A 20,614-nucleotide genomic window follows, 5' to 3' on the forward strand; every position below is an offset into this window, starting at 1 on the left:
AGTCAATATTTTATTGACTGCACTTAGTTTATTGTGCCGAATTTAATCAGGGAATAGTACTTAAATGTCAAGTATTTTTCCGTTTTTGCTAATAGTGCTTAATTTGACCGCAAATTCTAATTTTCATTAATTTGAATATTATGAGCTAATTATTTGCATTATTAATTGCAGGGAAAATTTTGGAGATACAATTTTGAACATTAGAGAAGACATTAATTCATTCAAGACTCTCCACAAAGACACTTTAGAATTAATCAAATCTTAATTTAGTAGATTAGGCTTTTTAAACCAAGTTTTGTAATGTGGGCTAATTTTACTAAAGTAGACCAAGCCCAAATGGTAGAAAGGCACATAACACTTTAGGGTTTTTGGGTGGACCCCACCCTAAAATTTTAAGGCACACACTGCCCTAGTTTTGAACCAAGTCGGCATACACTTTTGGCTCGGCTGTTTTGAATACAGTAGACACTTGGATATATGGGTCTCGGGAATTTTGGAAGGAGGGCATGTGTGGTTACGTGGACTCATGGAAGCCATATATTTAAAGTTTTTTTTTTAGAGCTTAAAAGAAATCAATGATTCATTTTGTTACTTGTGATTGAATGTTTGGAAATTCATTTTTTTTCCAACGTGTGACGACCTGGTGATGATGGGATAGGTAGCCACCATTTACTCGGAAATTATTTTTCTTGCCTTTTGGAATGCTACCAAGAGGTGCTTGTGTTTGCGTTTTCACACTCTTTTCAAATTGTCTTTGTTTTGTAACGTTTTTTTTAAGGGATGAGGCTCTCGGTGATGGGTATTGGATGAAAAGGGATGAAGGAAAGTTGGTGGGTGTTGTCACATCCAAGCACATAACTTCTACATTTTCAGTAATAGGAATTGGCAATAGTTGCTTAGCTGCCGGCCACATGGCATGAAGTTGTTATCTTTTATTTCAATTCAAAGGTTGATGCACGGTACAACACACAATATCCATTTTATTTTCCATTTAAGAGAAAGTGTTTTCATTTGAAAAGCAGAAGCTGCGCACGGTGTCATATGAAGCTGCAGATTTCATTTATTTGGATGCACATTTCATTTGCTTATAGTCACGTTGATTTCAGCACCTATAACGGACCCACGCTCACTTGATTGGTTTGAATGGTCATTTGATTAGTAACATCCATAGTTGGATGAGAAAAAAAAGGGATTCTCGGTCACTGCACACGTGATTTTTCATTTGGAGAAAGGCACCTCTTACTTTTATTTAGCCTTATGCTTGAACCGACACTTGTCTTGCAAATGGTCATCTTGAATTTACAATGAGTATTTCATATTTTTTTTTACTTTGCATTTTTAATAGCTTTAATTATATTTGGATATTTGTCTATTGCAGTGTTAGGATTAGAATTTTCATTTACTTCCATGTTGTCTGTTCTGTTCAATTGTGTTAATTTAATTGTGATATTAGCTTAGGTTAGTCGGGTTGGTTGTGAATAAAGTTACTTTGCTTCCCTGAGACTTTTGAACTTTAATTGTCATACTGCTGCTTTGATTCTGCTCAATATTTAATCTATTGTCTGCTTGCGATTAGGTATACGCTTAGTTTCCCAATCGGTGTCAATTCTTCGCTTAGTTGATTAGACTGTATGGTGGATGATTGATTAATTTTGCGCATTGCATTCGCTTAGTCTGTAATTTTGAAGACCGAATTAGCCTTCGCTTAGTTGGGTGATTCGTGTCGGATTTGGATTAGAGTAGTGTGTACTTGTCGTTGATCTATGATTGGAAGCATAATAATTGAGTTAATGACCAACGGTTTTCATTCTACATTTGATTCCATTTTTACATCTGTGTTTGCAATTCCGTTTTTACATTTTTGTTGCATCCGTGTTTTAATTTAGTTTTTTTGCAGTCCCAAAACCTTTCACAACCCCCCCACTTTGTGTTAGACCTGATTCTGAACCACAATTTGGTCCTTGAGAGACGACCTAGGAGTCACTTCCTAGTCTATACAACATTCTTTTATGCACATTAAATTTTGCATGAGGTGCAACGCCCATCACGTATACTTGAACAATTAGAAAATGTTAGCAAAATGAGGGAGATGAAGTTTTGATGATGCCCAAATCAAGTCAAGATTTATCAAGATTCACGAAGATCCTTTGAAGACTTATTTTAGTTATAAAAAGCTTTTGCAATAATTGTGCTTTATTGTTTAGGACTTAGATTTTCATTGGTTTTGATTCCATGTACTTTCATACATTGTAATTAGTGTTAAGAGTCAAAATCACATTGTTTTAATCGATTAAAACTAGTATTAATCGATTAAAACGAGTAAAAGCTGAAAACTCAACGAATATAGAAATAATCGATTAATACTTAATTTAATCGATTAGTTAATCAATTAAAATCAGGAATAATCGATTAATACTAGCCGTTGGAGGTTTCAGATTTGAAAAACTAGTCGTTGCACTTAATTTAATCGATTAACAGTAATATAAATAGGCTCTCTTTATCCATCAACAGCAACGCTTCCCTTGTGCTAAAACACTCAGAACTCTTTGAGAAGTGTGTGCTCTTACTCAGCTAAGGAAACTCTTGTTTGTGGAGCTAGTAAATTGCTACTACGGTGACGGAGGAATAGTCGGTTCATCCTTGGTGCGTCTAAGGAGGTGTGTGGAAGAGGATCATCCTTCGTGAAGTATTCGGAGGAGGTGTTTCATCCTTCCTGAAGTATTCGGAGGAGGTGTCCCATCCTTTGTGAAGATTCAAAGGAGGTGCGGGTTCATCTCTTGTGGTATCAAGCGAAGTGGTTTCTAAACTTTTACAAATTGTTTCTTTGGGATTGTAATTTGTAATTGTTTTGTGCTTAGTGAACTGTTTATCTTGGTTTGAGATAAGCGACTAGACGTAGGATTGGTAAGATCCGAACCAGTATAAAAATCATTTGTGCAAATTTCTCTCAACCTTACTCTTTAATTTATATTTATTATTTGCGTAGTAAGATAAATTGAGAAGAAATTAAAAGGCACACGTTTGTATTTAAAACCCCTCTTGGTTTGTTATTCCACGCTAACAATTCCGCTGCAGCCGCTCTGACAACTTGAACAATTAGAAAATGTTTTCCATCTCTTTTAATAAATAATGTTGAGTCAACTTTTCCTCTATTAAAATTATTTTCCAAAAGAAAAATGCTAAGTCTTTCATACCAAGATCTAGGTGCTTGTTTTAAACCATACAGTGCTTTCTTTAATTTATAGATGTGATTAGGATATTTAGAATCTTCAAAACCTGGTGGTTGTTCAACATACACATCTTCTTTGATAAAACCATTTAGAAAAGCATTTTTCACATCCATTTGAAATAATTTAAATTTCATTGTAGATGCATATGTCCCGTCATAATCTAGGCCTTCTTCTTTATTGTATCCTTGTGCTACAAGCCTAGCTTTATTCTTGGTAATATTGTTGTCTTCAACCAGTTTGTTTCTGAACACCCATTTTGTTCCAATTAGTTGATGAGTGTCATTCCTAGGAATCAATTCCCAGACTTTATTTCCTTCAAACTGGTTGAGTTCTTCTTGCATTTCTATACACCACTTTTTATCTTGAAGAGCTTCTTTAATATTTTTAGGTTCTATCTGCAAAACAAAAGCAACATTAATGCAAAAGTTAACTATATTCCTTCTAATGTTTACCCCTTGTGATATATCGCCAATTATGTTGTCCAATGATAATCCTCTAGGTTGTTGCCATATCTTGTTTAGATCTTCATCTTGAGGATTTTCATCATTCTTTTCTTCATTTGTTGTCTTTGATGAGTCTTCAGTATTACCTACATCAGATTCGTCCGACTCAACAGGTTTTGCCTCAAGGTCCACAGTGTCATAAAAAACAACATGCACTGATTCTTCTATCGTAAAAGTCTTTTGATTAAAAATTCTATAGGCTTTGCTCGTTTGAGAATAACCAAGAAAAATACCTTCATCACCTTTTGAATCAAATTTCCCTAAATTTTGTTTTCCATTATTTAAGACAAAACATTTGCATCCAAAAATTCTCAAATGTGAAACATTTGGTTTTCTATTCTTAAAAAGTCCATACGAAGTACGTTTCAAAATAGGTCTGATAAGCATTCTATTCAAAACATAATAAGGAGTACTCACAACATCAACCCAAAATTGTTTAGAAACATTATATTCATTTAGCATAGTACGAGCAAGTTCCTCTAAGGATATATTTTTCCTTTCTACAACTCTGTTTTGTTCAAGAGTTCTAGGTGCAGAAAAATTATGAGAAATGTCATGTTCTTCACAAAACTTTTCAAACATTTCATTTTGAAATTCACCACCATGGTCACTTCTAATAGATTTTATTTTCCAATCCTTTTCATTTTGAACCAAATTTGCAAATTTTTTAAATTCTTTAAAAGCTTCGTTTTTAAGCGTAAGAAAGAAAGTCCACATATATCTTGAATAATAATCCACAATAACTAAAGCATCATAGTTTCCACCAAAACTTTTTATCCTTAAGGGACTAAATAAATCCATGTGTAACAGTTCTAAGGGTTTTAAACTGGAAACAACATTTTTAGATTGAAAAGATGACTTTACTTGTTTACCCTTTTGACATGCATCACATAACTTGTCTTTCTCAAACTTTAGTTTTGGTAAAACAATTACTAAATCTCTAGAAATGAGTTTATTCAATTGTTGCATATGAATATGAGTCGCACGCTTATGCCACAACCATGGATTTTCTTCATTCACAACCAAACATGAAATATTTCTATTTGATGCATTTTCTAAATCAATCAAGTAAATATTGTTATGTCTAATTCCTTTCAGAAGAATCATTTTTATAAATTGTGCAAGAATTCTGTTCAAAAGTTACCTTGAGTCCTTTCTCGCACAGTTGACTAATGCTAATTAAATTGTGCCTTAATCCTTCCACATAGAGCACATCTTTGATCATCAAGGTATCTTTGCTTCCGATATCTCCTTTTCCAAGAACTATTCCTTTGTTGTTGCCACCATAGGTGACAAAGCCTTGTTCCTTTTTCCGGAAGTTTGTAAATTTTGTCTTGTCTCCGGTCATGTGTTTTGAACACCCACTATCAAGACACCACATGAACTTCTTTTGATAATTCCAGCAAAACAGAAGAACAAGCTACTTAGGTACCCAACTATTTTGTATAGGTCCTTTGGGTTAGATTTTTAAAGTTGTTTTGCAACCCAAACATATCTACCACTAGAAACACCATAATGTTTAATTTTACACTTGTTTGAAGTATGACCTTTTATCATATAATAAAAACATGAAATATTATATGTGTTTCTATGAACGGTTCCCTTTTCTACCCAAGTCCTATGGGTTTTGTAATTATGTTTATTTTTTATTTTAGGAACATATTTGTTTTTAACAACCTTATTTTGATTAATTTTACTACACCCTCCTAAGGTTGTGTTGTCTAGTAATTTCCCTTGATTGACACAAGATTCACATTTATTACTACTTATATATTTACCTTTTTCATCAAATAAGATTTTATTTTTCAAATTTTTATTTTCTTCAAAACTATTTTCAAAATTTGTTTTTAAATTTTTGTTTTCCTTAGAAAGATTTTCAACATTTAATTTCAAATCATTATTTTCTTCAAGAATGTTTTCAAATTTAAATTTTAATTCTTTAAATTCCTTTTTCAATTTCTTATGAGCTATATCTAACTTTTCAGATTCAATTAATAAAGTAGCATATGTTTCATACAATTCATTTTCACCATATTGACTATAATTATCTGAATAGCTAGAATTACTTGGCTAGCATTGTTGTCATTCATTAAACATGTTGGCTTCTTCATCAGACTCGCTCAAATCAGAAATTGTCTCGTTGTCATCCTCCCATGCAATGTAGACCTTCTTTTTCTTGAAGTTTTTCTTTTCCTTCTTCTCTTCACCCTTCTATTGATTTATGCAGTCAGCTTTTAAATGCCCATTTTCTCCACAGCCGTAGCATCGGTAATTTGAGGTAGATCCTTGGTTTTCTTTCTTTTCATATCGAAATCTTCCTTTACCTCTTGATTTCATAAACTTGTTCAACCTTTTGATCACAAGACTCAAATTTTCTTCATCCTCTGAGTCTTCATCTTCTATTCTACTTTTGCTTCTTTCGACTTCGCATTTGAAAGCCAGTGTCTTTTTCTTATTTTTGGCTTCTTCTTCATCGAGTCTTTCGAGGTCAAGCTCATGCTCCCTCAATTTTCCAAATAGTGTCGCCATAGTTATTGTATTGAGATTTTGTGACTCAGAAATCGCAGTCACTTTCGGTTGCCACGACTTGTCTAGAGATTTCAAAATTTTGATGTTTAGCACATCATTTTCAAATGACTTACCTAGTCCAATGAGGTGATTGACAATGTTGGTGAAGCTCTTCTGAACATATGAGATTGTTTCTCCTTGCTTCACGTCATCTGTTCCTTCGTGAGTCACTCTCAGTATTTCCCTCATCTCTTGAGCAGTTTTACAAACAGAGACCCTATAAAACTCATCAATCGTTAGAGCAGATGCAATGATGTTTCGAGCCTTTACATCATTTTGAACTCTTTTCTTTTTATAACCAGTCCACTGAGCACGGGGCTTTGGTTCCTGCAAATTGTTAGTAGGAATAGATGGACCACAATCAATAGACTCAATAAAAATTTGCATTCTAACCTTCCAGAATGCATAGTTTTCACCTTTGAATAAAGGTGGTCTATTGATCGAGGCACCCTTTGCAAATGTTTGATATGATCCTGCCATTTGAATAACTATCAAATCAAGCTTTGATGCCAATTATCAAAGCGTCTGAAACGGAATGGTTAGCGTGGAATAATAAACCAAGAGGGGAGGTGAATTGGTTCTTAATCAAAATGTGTGCCTTTTAAAATTTCTTCTCAATTTTCTTACTTAGCAAATAATAAATATAAATAACAAAAGTAAGGTAGAGAGAAATTTGCACAGGTAGATTTTGTATTGGTTCGGATCTTACCAATCCTACGTCCACTTGCTAATCCAAAACAGATTAACTTTCTACTATCACAAAACAATTACAAATAAAAATCACACAGAAAAAAATCAACATGCACCATAGATCAACAGAGCAATTACTTTCTTGGTTTCAACATCCACCATAAATCACCACAGAGGTTTCAAGAAAATAATAACCAAGGATGAACCAGCTATTTCTCTATCACTGTAGTTGCAAAGTACTAGCACCATAGACAAGAGTTTCCTTAGCTGAGCAAGAACACACAACTTTCACAAAGTTCAGAGTATTTGAGCACAAGGGAAGAGTTACTGATGATGGATAAAGAGAGCCTATTTATAGACTCAACCAAAAACTCTTCCATTCTTCAAAACTGGCCATTTAACGTTTTTAATCGATTAATATTAGAGTTAATCGATTAAAAATAGTACATTGGCTAGTTTTTAACAGCTAGAAAACCCCAACGGCCAGTGTTAATCGATTATTTTCAGGTTTAATCGATTATCTAATCGATTAAAACTTGCTTTAATCAATTATTCTGAATCTGGATGGGTTTTCAACATCCTGCAGTGTTTTTAATCGATTATTACTACGATTAATCGATTAAAACAGTAGGTTTATGATTCGAAGCAGCATTGATACACTTTGTAAGAGCATGAATCAAAACCTAAAAAAAAAATCTAAGTTCTAATCCTTAAACTATAATTATTAGAAAAACTTTTCATAACAAAAATAAGTCTTCAAAAGATCTTCTTGAATCCCTTGACTTGAATTAGGCATCATCAAAACATCATCTTCATTATTTTGATAACACGCTCAGCGTTGGGCTACCGCTCAACGGTAGGTGCGACACTTAAGGACAAAGCTCAGTGTTGACGCCTAAGCGTTTGGATGAGAAAAAATAATGAAGGAACCAGCGTTCAATGGTAGGTAGCGCTCAGCAGTGGGTGCGATACTCAAGTTCACCCCTCGGCGTTGGCGCTTAAGCGTTTGATAGAGAATCCTCCTACGAAACTGGCGCTCAACGCTAGGTCAGCGCTGAGCGGTGGTTGCAATTCCTCTTTTTTCACTTTTTCACCTTCTCTTGAGTCCAACTCTTCTCTACTTCAACTTCCTTCATTTAAATCTAGATAAAACCTGCCAAATCATGAGAAAACCTAGCATAAAACCAAGAAAACAACCTTTGACTCTCTTATTCTTAATTTCAAGCAAAACGCATGATTTCAAGTTAATTCTAAGTCATAAAAGGTGTTTTTAGCATCAAATTTATGAGTAAAAATAATAGGTTTTGAACCGTTATCACAACCCCAAACTTAGAACTTTGTTTGTCCTCAAGCAAATAAGATATAACTCAGTCTTCAATCAATCATCATAGTGGTTCAATCTCATTCCAAAACTTTTCTTCCAAGTCAAGTAATCACCCAAATCAACTTATCAATAAATTTCAGTCAAGATGTACATATTCTTTAATTCTGAATTCCCATCATGGTGTTCACACAATCACATAATATCCAAGAGATGTTATTCTCATGAATGATCAATTAGCTAAACATAGATGCAATCATAGATTCATGGAATTCTTCCTCACCAAATAAAGTGTTTCACTCAAGCACTCAAAAGTATATAACTCAAGCACTCAAAAACGTTTCACTCAAAGGTGTATAAAGGTCACTCCTTCCCTCTATTATCCACATGTCACATAGAACAAAATTGTCTTTCATTTATCACAATCAACATTCTCACACACACATGTCATCACAAGGACTTTTTCAAGGCTTATCATGTGGTTTGGGCTAACAAGAAAAATTGGTTTTTCTATATCAGAAAATTCCTTGAGTTAAGATAGTTATTCATTCATTCATATTTAAAGCACAAACTCTATTTTCCAATCAATCTCATTTCCAATTCTCCCTTTTTTACATTGAGCTTATCTTTCTATCTTTTCTATCTTTTTCATAATTTGCTCAACACCTTAGCTCAATGCTTTTCTTTTCTTTGTAACATCCCCTGACAACCCCAAACTTCAACCTTTATCAATACCATGCAATAATTCTCATCTTAACTCAAGGTAAAGATTTTTCACAAAAGGGTTTTCATCATGTTTAAGGCTTAGGTTCAAAAAGGGTAGAACACATGGTTTTCTTTTCAATTGGGACAAAATTCATGCATTGGCTATGAAATGGTTTTTTCAAAAATGGCCTTGATCACATGACACATGCATACAATTCAGTCAATCATACAAAATTGAGCAAAATCATTCATGCTTCCAAGTAGATAGCAATCCAACAGTCAAAAGCTCTGGAGTTCTAAACCTTACTCTGAAGCTCAATCATAATTCCAAAAATTCCAAATAAACACCTTGCTTAGCGTCATAATCACAATCATAATCAAATCATGCATCTGTTCACATAGCTTGTGAACCATCACCTACATAACAGTATATTGTGCAATCTCAACATCATCAATATCAAAGCATCATCAGCAATTACCATCACACAAATATATCAATCAAACCACACATCAGATATAATATCATACCAAGTACATCAACCCTGCACTACTTAACTGAAGACAATATAAGTTCAAAGCAAAAATAAGTTTCAGAATATTGGGTTGCTTCCCAGCAAACACTTGTTTAACGTCACTAGCTTGACCCAATAAGCTCAATCTAGATCTTTAATGTTGATGCTCTTCCTTCCTTCATTACACCAACAAAATCTTAGCAATTTCCTGGCCACCAACTTCACTCTCCTAGAATAAGGAGCATCAATCTCAAGAATCCCTTTTTCTTTAATATTCTTAACAACCCATAACTTGTTTCTGAATTTCACTAGTGTGTCAGGTTTGGGTTCATTACTCTTCACATCAGGGTGTTGGTGAACCAATTTTTCTTCCTTCTCTTCTTCCTCTCCTTCCTATTTTGTAAGGAAATAATTAATCCTTTTCTTGACTGACTTGCCAACTTTATCTGGTAGACTAGTAACTACTAGAACTTCATCTAATGTTTTAAGACTAATCTGCTTCTCTTGAATTGGCTTCCCATCTTCAAAGACATTAAAATTACCTCTCTTTCTTGATCCTTGAATGTTAACAATCCATCATCTACAAGAATGACAACCTTGGCTGTCTTCATGAATGGTCGTCCAAGAATGATCGGTATCTCTTCATTTTCCTACATCTCCATCACTACAAAGTCCACTGGAAATTTGAGTTTATCAATTTTCACCACTACGTCTATTATCACATCATACGGATGCGTGATGGACCTATCTACCATTTGCAAGATTGCTTTTCTAGGTTTGACCTCCAGACCACCAATCTTCTTAAGCATAGATAAGGGCATAAGATTGATACTTAGAGCCTTCCCTGTATCATAATTCCCAATGATGCAAGGGATGGTGAAACTCCCCAGATCCTTGAATTTGAGAGGAAGTGTATTCTATAATATGGCACTGCAATTACCCTGCACTTCAATTGTTTCCTCATCTAGATACTTCTTCTTTTTGAGGAATTGCTTCATGTGCTTCGCATAAGCAGGAACTTCTACAATGCTTCGGTCAAAGGCATAGTAATCTCCAATTGCTTGAAGATTTCCATGAAACGCCCATATTGCTTCCCTTTCTCGGTCTTTGAAAAGCTTTTCGGATAAGGAAGGGGTTTCTCAATTATTTTTTCTTTTTTTATCTCTTCCCTCTTCTTTTCTTTCTCCTTTTTCTCTCCCTCTTCTCTCTCCTTTTCTTTTCTGTCAACCTCGCCTCTTCTCTCTTCATTTTGTTCTTCTTTTTTACTCAACTCAACTTTCCCTTTTCTCTCATCTTTTCTCTCATCCAAAATCTTGTCACTTCTAGTCATAATGGATGCACTCCTCCTTAGGGTTAACTTTAGTATTAGTCCCAAAACTTTTGTCAGGCATATCCTCCAACTTTTTAGCCAATTGGCCATCTTGTATCTTCAAGTTTCTAATGGTCGCTTCTATGCTCTTCTGATTAGAGATAGTTACCTGCATAAATTGTTGGAACATCTCTTCCAACTTTATGGTTCTATCATTTACCTGCATAAATTTCTTGTTTACCTTTGTTGACTTTAGAGTGTGGCAAGTACTTGTTTAGAAACTTTGAAACTACAGCTTCCCAGCTAGTAAAACTATCCTCCAGGAAAGAGTTCAACCATAGCTTAGCATTGCCTCCCAATGAGAAAGGAAACAAAATAAGCTTTATAACTTCATCCGCACACCATTGATCTTCACAGTATTGCAAATCTCGTTGAATGTGGTCAGATGTTCATATGGACTTTCATGAGGCAGTCCATTGAATTGGTTGCTCTTCACCAATTGTATCAACATCGGTTTCACCTCCATGTTTAGTGCATTGACCCTCGACCTTGCAATGCTATTAAAGTGATGAGGGCCAACAACTGTAGTGGCATCTGCCAGAGTACATCTCCTAGGAATTTCATCCTCAAACATCTCTTCTATGCTCTGGTTAGATGCTTCAGGTGAGGGTTGTAACAATCTCTCAGGAGAAGGGAATAATTCTCTAGATGATCTTCGAACTTTCCCTCTCCTTCGAGTTTCACTTAAGCCTTCAAGAAGAGGTTATGTATTTTTCTTGCTTCTAGTCTGAATTGTACCCTACATACATAAGAAAACAAAACCCTAGAAAGCACTTTTTTAGAACAAAACAAAAAACAAAATGAAAAACAAAAGTAAAGATAAAAACTTCAAGTTAAAGTTAATCAATAATCACAATTAATCTAGTTAAATTACGAGTCCCCGGCAACAGCGCCAAAATCATGTTAAGGGTCCGGCAAGTGTACCGAATCATATCAAGTAATAATAAGTAGTAAGACCAAATATCATTTCCCTAGAGACTCATAGGCCTAAACTTTCATGTGATTTCTTGATTATTTAAGACTTGAGAGAACGAAAATTAGGGTTTTATATGCAAAAACGAAAATTAAACATGAAAGGTTGATCAATTGACCAAAAAGATAATGCAGGTGAATGATATGGATGAATGGTGTTGTTGGCGTTTATGATTTCATACTAATTCACTCTCATATATTTACAAATTCTAATTTATTCTACTTTCTTCATTAATGTTAATGTCACTTTCTTCATTATTTTGGGTCTTCTATTTTGGGACAAGTAGAATAGAGTTTTGACCACTCAAATTAACAAAAAGCCAAGGGGTCAAAGTTTCATCTAATTTGGTGGACAAGGATGGGTGGACCGCCCATGTTGTGTGTGCTCCTCTCTTTTGAGAGTTTTTCCTCCTAGTTAGTGGCCACATGTTACTCTAGGAAGGGAAAGGATTCTCCATAGGTAGTGGCCACATGTCTCCCTCTTATTGGAGAGGATTTTCGACACTTGTCCTTCTCCTAATCGAGAGGATTTTCTCATTGCTCTCCAAATTAGCTAAGATGGATCTTTTAGGTCTATCTTTTAAAAATTAAGAGACACCATTAACCTATGAATAGGTGTCTCCCACACTTGTATTTTCCTTTGATTGTGAATATTGTTATGCTACCAATTTTGAGTCATACTACTCTTATTAGGTCACCCTAAGTTAGAACAACCTTTGTGGCCTCCTTTAGTCACCTTCAAGAATCGGTCCAACCTCTCTTAAAACATCTCAAACACCACCTCCATCATCCATAACAACACCAAAACCATGAGACACTTAACTCACATTCCACCATTGTTTTGGAAATCATTCATCCATGACCATCTTCATAACTTTCCTTTCAGTTTTGACTCAACCACAAATTTTGAATTAAAACTTCTCTAGTTAACAACTCGTTCATGTCCATGTTGTACATGTTATGTTATGAGTCTTATTGATCTCTTAAGCATAATACTATTAGTTAATATCAAAATTCTCAACATCTTAGACAATCTTTACCTCTGGGATAATATAGATCTTATATGTATTATCTTATTACTAGTAAATAACTGAGTCTCATAGGCGTGATATTATTAGTTACCTATATCTTCTAAACCTCCCTTGTGGCCGCCGCCTTGAGAATTAATACAAGTTGAAATTAAAATAATTCAAATTCAATTCAAAATCGTGGATAATTAAAAACCGAAGTTAATCCTAAGTTAAGCATTTCAACAAACTATTAATTGATTATGGCATATACTAAAATTAAATTACAATCAATTCCTTTTATTTCTCACATTAAAATAAATAACTCTTACAAAAATATCATTAGTACTGTAAAATGTTTTCCATAGCCACAGTGTGTACAAACTCAAGCAAACTCCTAAATATCAGCAGCAGCAATAACTTAAAATAGAAATGTGGTAAAACTAAAAATTAATTACACTAATTACAATACCAGTATTACTGAAGAAGAAGCTTTCCCAACCCGACAAAATATATGTATGACCACATTTTGCCTTCAGTAGAAGGCTTGTCATGTAGATTTAGCATCCCTCCCAGACATATACACTTCGTAAGCATTTTTTGTAACATTATGTATGGTGTACGTCAACATATTTGTAACCAAAACTTTTCAACTACAGGCTAACTAATTTATTTACCCGAGATATCAACTTCAATGCTTTCTATCTTGTCAAGACCGAGTTCCACCGCTACAACAAGCGTCGTTTATCTTATTTGGTGGAAATATTTATTACTGCAACAGTGAGAAAAAGAATCGACTCAACAACAAAAACCTCAATTTCGAAAACAAAAGTTATAGCAAAGTAGCAGCTAAACACCCTCATTTCAAACCAATGGCTAAGGCTAAGTTACCATTAGAGCTAAAACGTGGGGATTCAAAGATTATAAAGAAGTGAGGGGGACACCACTTGGGAGACCCAAAACACAAGAAAAACAAATAAACAAACAAACGAAGCTCCCTTCTCATCTTTCTCCAACAAAGATAATAACTTCACTTTGATCGTAAATACCATGGCAGAAGCTGTCATACACAATCTTGTGATTTTTTCCTTCTTTTATAAAACTGAAGTTCGGCTGGCAATATAAGAGTGACAAATCCCGTAATTTTTCAAAAAAAAAAAAAAAAAAAAAACTACCTTAAAACAAAAACAATGATCAATCTTTTAAATCACAATGTTGTGATTTTTCCTTCTTTTCTTAAAACCCAAGTTTTTAGATAACCACAAGGGTAGCTACAAAAAGTTCAGCTGTGGGAACGTCTAAGAGTGACAAATCCGCTAATTAGTTTAAAAAACAAAAGCTCTCTTAAAACTAAAACAATGATAAATCTTTTACATCGCATAAAAACGAATAAGGTCACCTAATACCTTCAGTTCCAGCAATCTTGTCATCTGTCTGGTCCACTACTTTGCGTTGTCCAACATCAAAGAAACGGTAGAACACAAAATCAGCCTTTGGTTGCGAATTTCCAATATTCTTAGAAATGCAAACGACATTGCATTTTCCAACTATAGCTTCCTGGTGCAAATAAGCCTCAAAACTTCAGAAAAATAGACAAAACCTAAAATGATAGAAAAGAACTGCCACAAGGACTCAAAACGGCAGGAAAAAATAGCCAAAAGTATTCAAAACGACAAGAGAAAAAACTTAGAAGCAAAATCTTATCAAAAGTTAGTCTAAATAACAGTATATTAGCTTAAAGCAAATGAGAAAGATATGTTTCAGAATCCAAAAATTGCCAAAGGATTGATATTTGCAACACCTATACCAAAAACGACGGAACAACAGCCTGTAATATTGAAAACGATAGACATAAAAATAGCCAACAATCCTCAAAACGATAGACATAAAAATAGCCAACAATACTCAAAATGACAGCAAAAATATTTAGAATCCGAAACTCAGAAAAATAAAAATATTGAAACGACAACGAAATAGCCAACAATACTATAAACGGCAGAAGAATATCCAAGAAATATTCAAAACGATGAGGAAAGGATTCTGAGTCGAAAGCTTACGAGAGGATTAACATTGGCGAAGCCCTTGCCGTCACCGCACGCCAAAAACAACTCGTTCTCCTTGGTTTGGATCCCTTCCAAGAACTTCTGAATCTCGCGGGAGCGGAAGAACCACTGCACCTTGACTTTCCTCGACTTGTCGCGATTCTCCCAGACCTTGATTAGCTTCCCTATGTGAGGCACGTCGCTGCTTTCGTTTTGGAGATAAACGGTATCGTTGAGAGCGTACTGCACACCATCGAAGGTGAAGGACTCGTAGAACTGCACGTCCTTCTTCTTCCCACCCATGCCTCGCTTCCTGCCCCACGCAAACTCATAATTCAAATCGACTTCCCCTATTGGCGCCGCCATGGATGGTGACGGAAAGAGAGGGCAATGGCTGCGCAGTGGATGAGGCAGTAGTTTGAAAACAGAAAAGAAAACCCTCACGCTAGTTTGGGAAATTTTTTCCCCAAATAAACTATTTTTTAAGAAATACTCAAATCAACTCAATCCCAATATTTTTACGGACTTTTTATATCTTCACTACTCACTACTCGGTATTCATCAAAATAGTAAAGAGAGAAATTAAAATAGTAAAGCTAAATTGTTTCTATTATGATTTTGTTTTTTATTTTAGATAGTAAATGCTGTAAATCTATACTGAATGTATCTCAAAAAATCTTTGAAATAAAATATGAAGTTTTCAAGAGAAGAACCAAAGGAGAAATACTGCACTATATATATAGACGTATAAAGAAAATTAAGTGAATATTTTTTGTGTGATGACATATTATATTTATAGGCTTTTTTTAAACCTAGACTGAAAAGATATAAAAATAAATAAAAGATATAATTTTGGGTTAAATATGTTTTTAGTCCTTTAAGTATAAGTGATTTTTGGTTTTAGTTCCTATTCAGAACATTGATGGCATTTCATCCTCTTAGTATTGAAACGTGTAATTTTAATCCTTAAAAATGGACGGCGTTAAGTTTTCGTTGATGTGGCTAACGGTCCTGCCACGTCTTCTTCCAACTTTACCTGTCACGTTGATTTTTGTAAATTTGGAAAAAGGTCCCAAATTGAAACCTGATTGTCCTCATTCTTCACTGTGTCGCCATGGAAGAATCACCGAGATTTCTTTTCCCCTTGTTTCTAAACGTTCCTGCCATGGAAGAAATGCTATGATGAATACTCGTTCCTGCCATGAGTATTCATCAAATGTTTTTACGTCAACAATCCACAAGAGAGTGCAAATATTTCCTAACCAGAACTAAGAAACCATGAAATCAACACTCACAAGTATCACAGAACAGGGAAAGAAGAGCACTATGCCAGTAATCAAAAGAACATATAATGATAAGCACAACATAAACTGCAGGGCAAGCACAGAAGCACCAACAACTATCAAAAGAATTTTCTGAATGAGATAGAGTTAGGCCAAATGTTCTGGTATCAAGTCAATCAGAAAATTTTGAGACAAATCTCACAGGCAAATCATCTCTTGCAATCAGAACCAGATGCTCCAGACAGGGGTATTAAATCCATCCATAGCCAACGGCACAAAAACAAACCAAAATATGATAATCAAGTATTTATTCTAAAAAACAAGTCCATCAAAACATTTCTTATACAGAAAAAGTAACAGGAAGAATACTCAAGAGTAACCCGTTCACAAAAAACACAAAAACATGCAAGGAAGGGAACACAACTTAACCCAGTTACATAATCACTGAAACACACAGCTCAGTGTGAAAAGAACAAAAAAATACAGTGAAATTCAACACTTGAAGGAAGAAGCCACTGAAAAGTAGTACAGAGAAGAAAAAGGGATCGTTCGAGATGTTGGTTTCTCGCTGGTGGAGGTGCGAAAGCTTCTTTAGCAGTGGGTTTCGCTTGCGGCAGTGACGCCTTTGCAGTGAAGTCGCGTTCACACCACAGCGGCGACTTGCTTTCCCTTTCATGGCTGTTGCGTTTCTGGTTTTCTTGCAGGCCTGGGTGGTTCGTTCTGGGCACAGGTTGCGTTAGGTTTCTCCATCTTCTCTATCGAGGTTTTCTCGCGTTTCTCTGAAAATCGCTCCGCGAGAATCCGGCATGTTCGCTAAACCCCCATTTGGTTCGTACACGAAGCTTTCATCGATTCCTTTGAACTCCAAATACTATGCCGTGCCAGATTTCAACAGCAGATCGATCGTCTTGTCCGCGCTGAACAGCGCCCCTCGAACCTCCCAAATCGATGTTGAATTTTCTCGAATTTTCGTAGAGGAACGAGTATTCTTCATAACATTTCTTCCATGGCAGGAACGTTTAGAAGCAAGGGAAAAGAAACCTCTGGATCCGGAGGTGATTCCTCCATGGCGGCACAGCGAAAAAAGAGGGCAACTAGGGTTTCAATTTGGGGCTTTTTCCCAAATTTACAAAAACCAACGTGGCAGACAGATATCAGTAAAGCTGGAAGAAGACGTGGCAGGACCGTTAGCCACGTCAATAAAAACTTAACGCCATTTATTTTTAAGGACTAAAGTTACATGTTTCAATACTAAGAGGATGAAATGCTATCAATGTTCTGAACAGGAACTAAAACCAAAAATCACTTATACTTGAGGGACTAAAAACATATTTAACCCTATAATTTTATTTAGTTTATTGCTATCATAGGTTTATATATATATATATATATATATATATATATATATATATATATATATATATATATATATATATATATATATATATATATATATATATATATATCAAAATAATATTTTAACCATTTTTTAATATGTCATACATAAATTATTAATGAAAATATAATAAAAAATATAAAAAAGTAATTAAATAAAACCATTATATTATGTCAACACTGGATAATCAATAAAGATATAAAAAAATAAAAGAACAATAATTAATTGTGGAAAAAAATAAAATAAATTTTCTTAAAAAAGTGTATATATAATTTTCAAATTTTAATTTAGTACAAGAGTCCAAGGGTTTTCAAGACACATCACTAGACAATATTTTTGAACTATTGGTTTCCAAACGAAGGAATATTTTTATTATAGTAACACTACTACATTCAGGGCAAACGACAACGGTTCTTTTGACCCATAGGCAGTAGCGGTTCCTGAACCGAGACATATTCAAGCGAGGCAAAAAGTGATAGACTTTTTGCCTCGGTTCTGAACTGAGGCATAAAAGGGTAGAATAGACTTTTTTATTTTTTTTAATTTTTTTTCGTAGCACTTTATGCCTCGGTTCCCTATGAACCGAGGCAGTAAGGTCCTTTTTTTTTGTTTCTTTTGCCAGATTTGTTTTTCTTCTTTTGCCACCCTTTATGCCTCTAGGGATTTGGTACATTAGCCACGTAATATATCAAGTTTCTTATGTTGAATCAAACAGACAGCTACATAATATCATAGATTTATCTAACAGCTTAACAATCATTTAGAAGTGAGGTGAGAAATAGAAATAATGACAAAAGAGTATCAGATGCTCATCTTTTCCTTTTTACTTGTACAAAACTATGAGGGATTGTAAAGTACACCATAACTCCGGAAAAAAATAAGAGATAAAAAATAGAATCCAAAATTTTGTGCAATTCAAAAATCATCCCTTTTGTGAACATTCACACTTAAAGTAGAGTTGTCTTCCTAACAAAACATTCAGCGAGGTGAAGGACAAAAGCGGATTTTTATGAACCAATGATTTGATTCGGTCATGTACTTCTCTTATGGAGGAAATATCAGCAGCATATTTTCCTTTTGTTATTTTGCCCTCTTCTTCCATCTAAGTAATTGGTCTCTGAAAGTCAATAAAGACAGATCAGTGTGTACTCCATGATTGAAAAATTGGAATTTATTTACATGAGAAACTGATTGGATTTAATCAATATACTTATTTTTCACTCTTATATTTCATTAATAAGTTGTTTAAAAATCACTTTTTTGATAAAAGAAAAAAATAAATGTGCCCATTAGGGTATTCAAGAACAAGACTAATATTAGGGTGGGATACCCATCAAAGGCAATGCAGATACAAGCAACTTTGTGGGATGCAGAAAGCTGGGCAACAAATTGGTCCTGTTGGCAATAGATACTAAATCAAAGATAGACAAGATCCATGCATGCTTAGTAATGAGTAATTCTATATCATTCATACAATATATATTAATGCTTAGCATTACATGAATTTAAGTTGCTCAAGCAACCAACAAATCACCTAATTTTGAACATTTTTTAGCCAATAAAGACATGACATAGAAAGCAATATCAGACTCAAACCTGAAGAGTAGAGACATTTGTTGGGAAGCCATAGATACATGAAACCATCTCCCATGGCCTCCTCTCCTTCGTTCTAAAAGCTCCACACCCAATTTCCCATTGTGTTGCCTGATCTAGCGCCGTGGCATCACCGTAAATCTAAAATTGCAAACATAGAAACATAAACACAGACTTTTTTAAAAATTATAATCGTAAACCTTCTTTAAAAAATAGGTAAATACCCACTGTTTATCTCAGAAAAATTAAGAAATTTCCAACCAAGAAAACAAGTTGAAGCATAAACATCTTAAAACAACAATTAAACACCCAACATTTCTACCAAACTAAAATTGATTTTCTTTTTTCAAAGAAGCTAGCAGTAGATGAGGACCATCAGATCATAAAGACACCAACTTCAAATGAACAAAAACCAAAGAAATTGGCACAAACCCAAAATTTGTATAAATTAAAAATCCAAAGGGATGTATGTAATTTATGAATTGAGTGGCTGTGTGAATGCATACTTATTGTACTTTTACTTGTTACATCATTTATGGATGCATTGCACATATTTTGAAAGATGAAAACCACAAGCACTTTTGTGAACTTATAAATGTGTGACAAAGTTGTAGTAAAGTCGACTCCAATATTAATTGAATCGATTGTACCAAAGTCTTTGTACAGATTTTGAGAATCAGTACTTTGTGAGATTTTGAGAAGAAAAGAATTTCAAAATGTTCTTACATGTCGAAGTCGACTATGTGCGCCACACATTCGACTGTATCTATTGTTTGATTTGAAATTATGTTATGCTCTTGTACAGTAACGGCTATATTTTCAAAAGTTAGTTGACCATTGAATAATTGGTCAAGTATATTAAATGAGAATTTATTTTTGGTTTATTGGATGCTACTTGGTTGACAAACTGTTATAATTGTCGAACCTAGTCGACTGTATTAGTAGCATATTCGATTAACAGAAATTCTGAAAAACAGAATTCTATAAATAGACTGAACATGATGTTTTTCTAAGACTTTTGATGATTTGACATTTTCATATTCTGTTTCAGATAGATTTCTCTGTGATTGAGAGCTCCAAGAATTCTCCAAGAAGACCATGGTGATCGTTCTTGAAAGAGATTCCAAGGGAGGCTGATTGTGCGCTTATTGATTAATCATCATGTGCACATTGAAGGTGTACCTGGATTGATCAAGAAGTTTTTCTAGCTTGGCATCTGCGAAGCTTGCTGCATTGGAATTGTTGTGATTATAAGGGTTAGACTCGTGGAGTCTTGTTCATGTTAAGTATTGTTCGACGTGGTGTTACAGATTGCAGGAGAGGGGATTCTTGCTGCAAGTCTAGTTTTGTTGTTGCAGCTATATTTTGTTGTTGGCCGAACCAGTATAAAAACTAGTGTTTGAATTTTTCTATCCCTTCTCTT

At 34.5% G+C, this 20,614-nt stretch overlaps 1 protein-coding gene across 3 annotated transcripts; it reads right to left on the bottom strand.

Moving 5' to 3' along the window:
- Positions 1 to 5,699: 5,699 nt before the first annotated feature.
- Positions 5,700 to 15,420, bottom strand: LOC106764054 (protein ANTI-SILENCING 1-like). 3 transcript variants are annotated; one of them, XR_002668213.1, is made up of 4 exons: positions 14,935 to 15,420; positions 14,284 to 14,434; positions 13,555 to 13,649; positions 8,126 to 8,144 (listed from the first exon to the last, which is right to left on the bottom strand). XR_002668213.1 is itself a non-coding variant. In XM_014648261.2 (3 exons), exons 1-3 carry the CDS (start codon positions 15,283 to 15,285, stop codon positions 13,627 to 13,629), a joined length of 525 nt encoding a protein of 174 aa, XP_014503747.1. In that variant the 5' UTR covers positions 15,286 to 15,419; the 3' UTR covers positions 13,152 to 13,626. The 3 variants fall into 3 exon arrangements, 2 of the variants coding, with proteins under 2 accessions (XP_022637970.1, XP_014503747.1); XM_014648261.2 differs by lacking the exon at positions 8,126 to 8,144 and having other exon boundaries at positions 13,152 to 13,649; positions 14,935 to 15,419; XM_022782249.1 differs by lacking the exons at positions 14,284 to 14,434; positions 14,935 to 15,420 and having other exon boundaries at positions 5,700 to 8,164; positions 13,555 to 13,626.
- Positions 15,421 to 20,614: the final 5,194 nt, after the last annotated feature.

The sequence above is a fragment of the Vigna radiata genome, chromosome 6 (genome assembly GCF_000741045.1).
Source record: "Vigna radiata var. radiata cultivar VC1973A chromosome 6, Vradiata_ver6, whole genome shotgun sequence".
Taxonomy (NCBI): domain Eukaryota; kingdom Viridiplantae; phylum Streptophyta; class Magnoliopsida; order Fabales; family Fabaceae; genus Vigna; species Vigna radiata.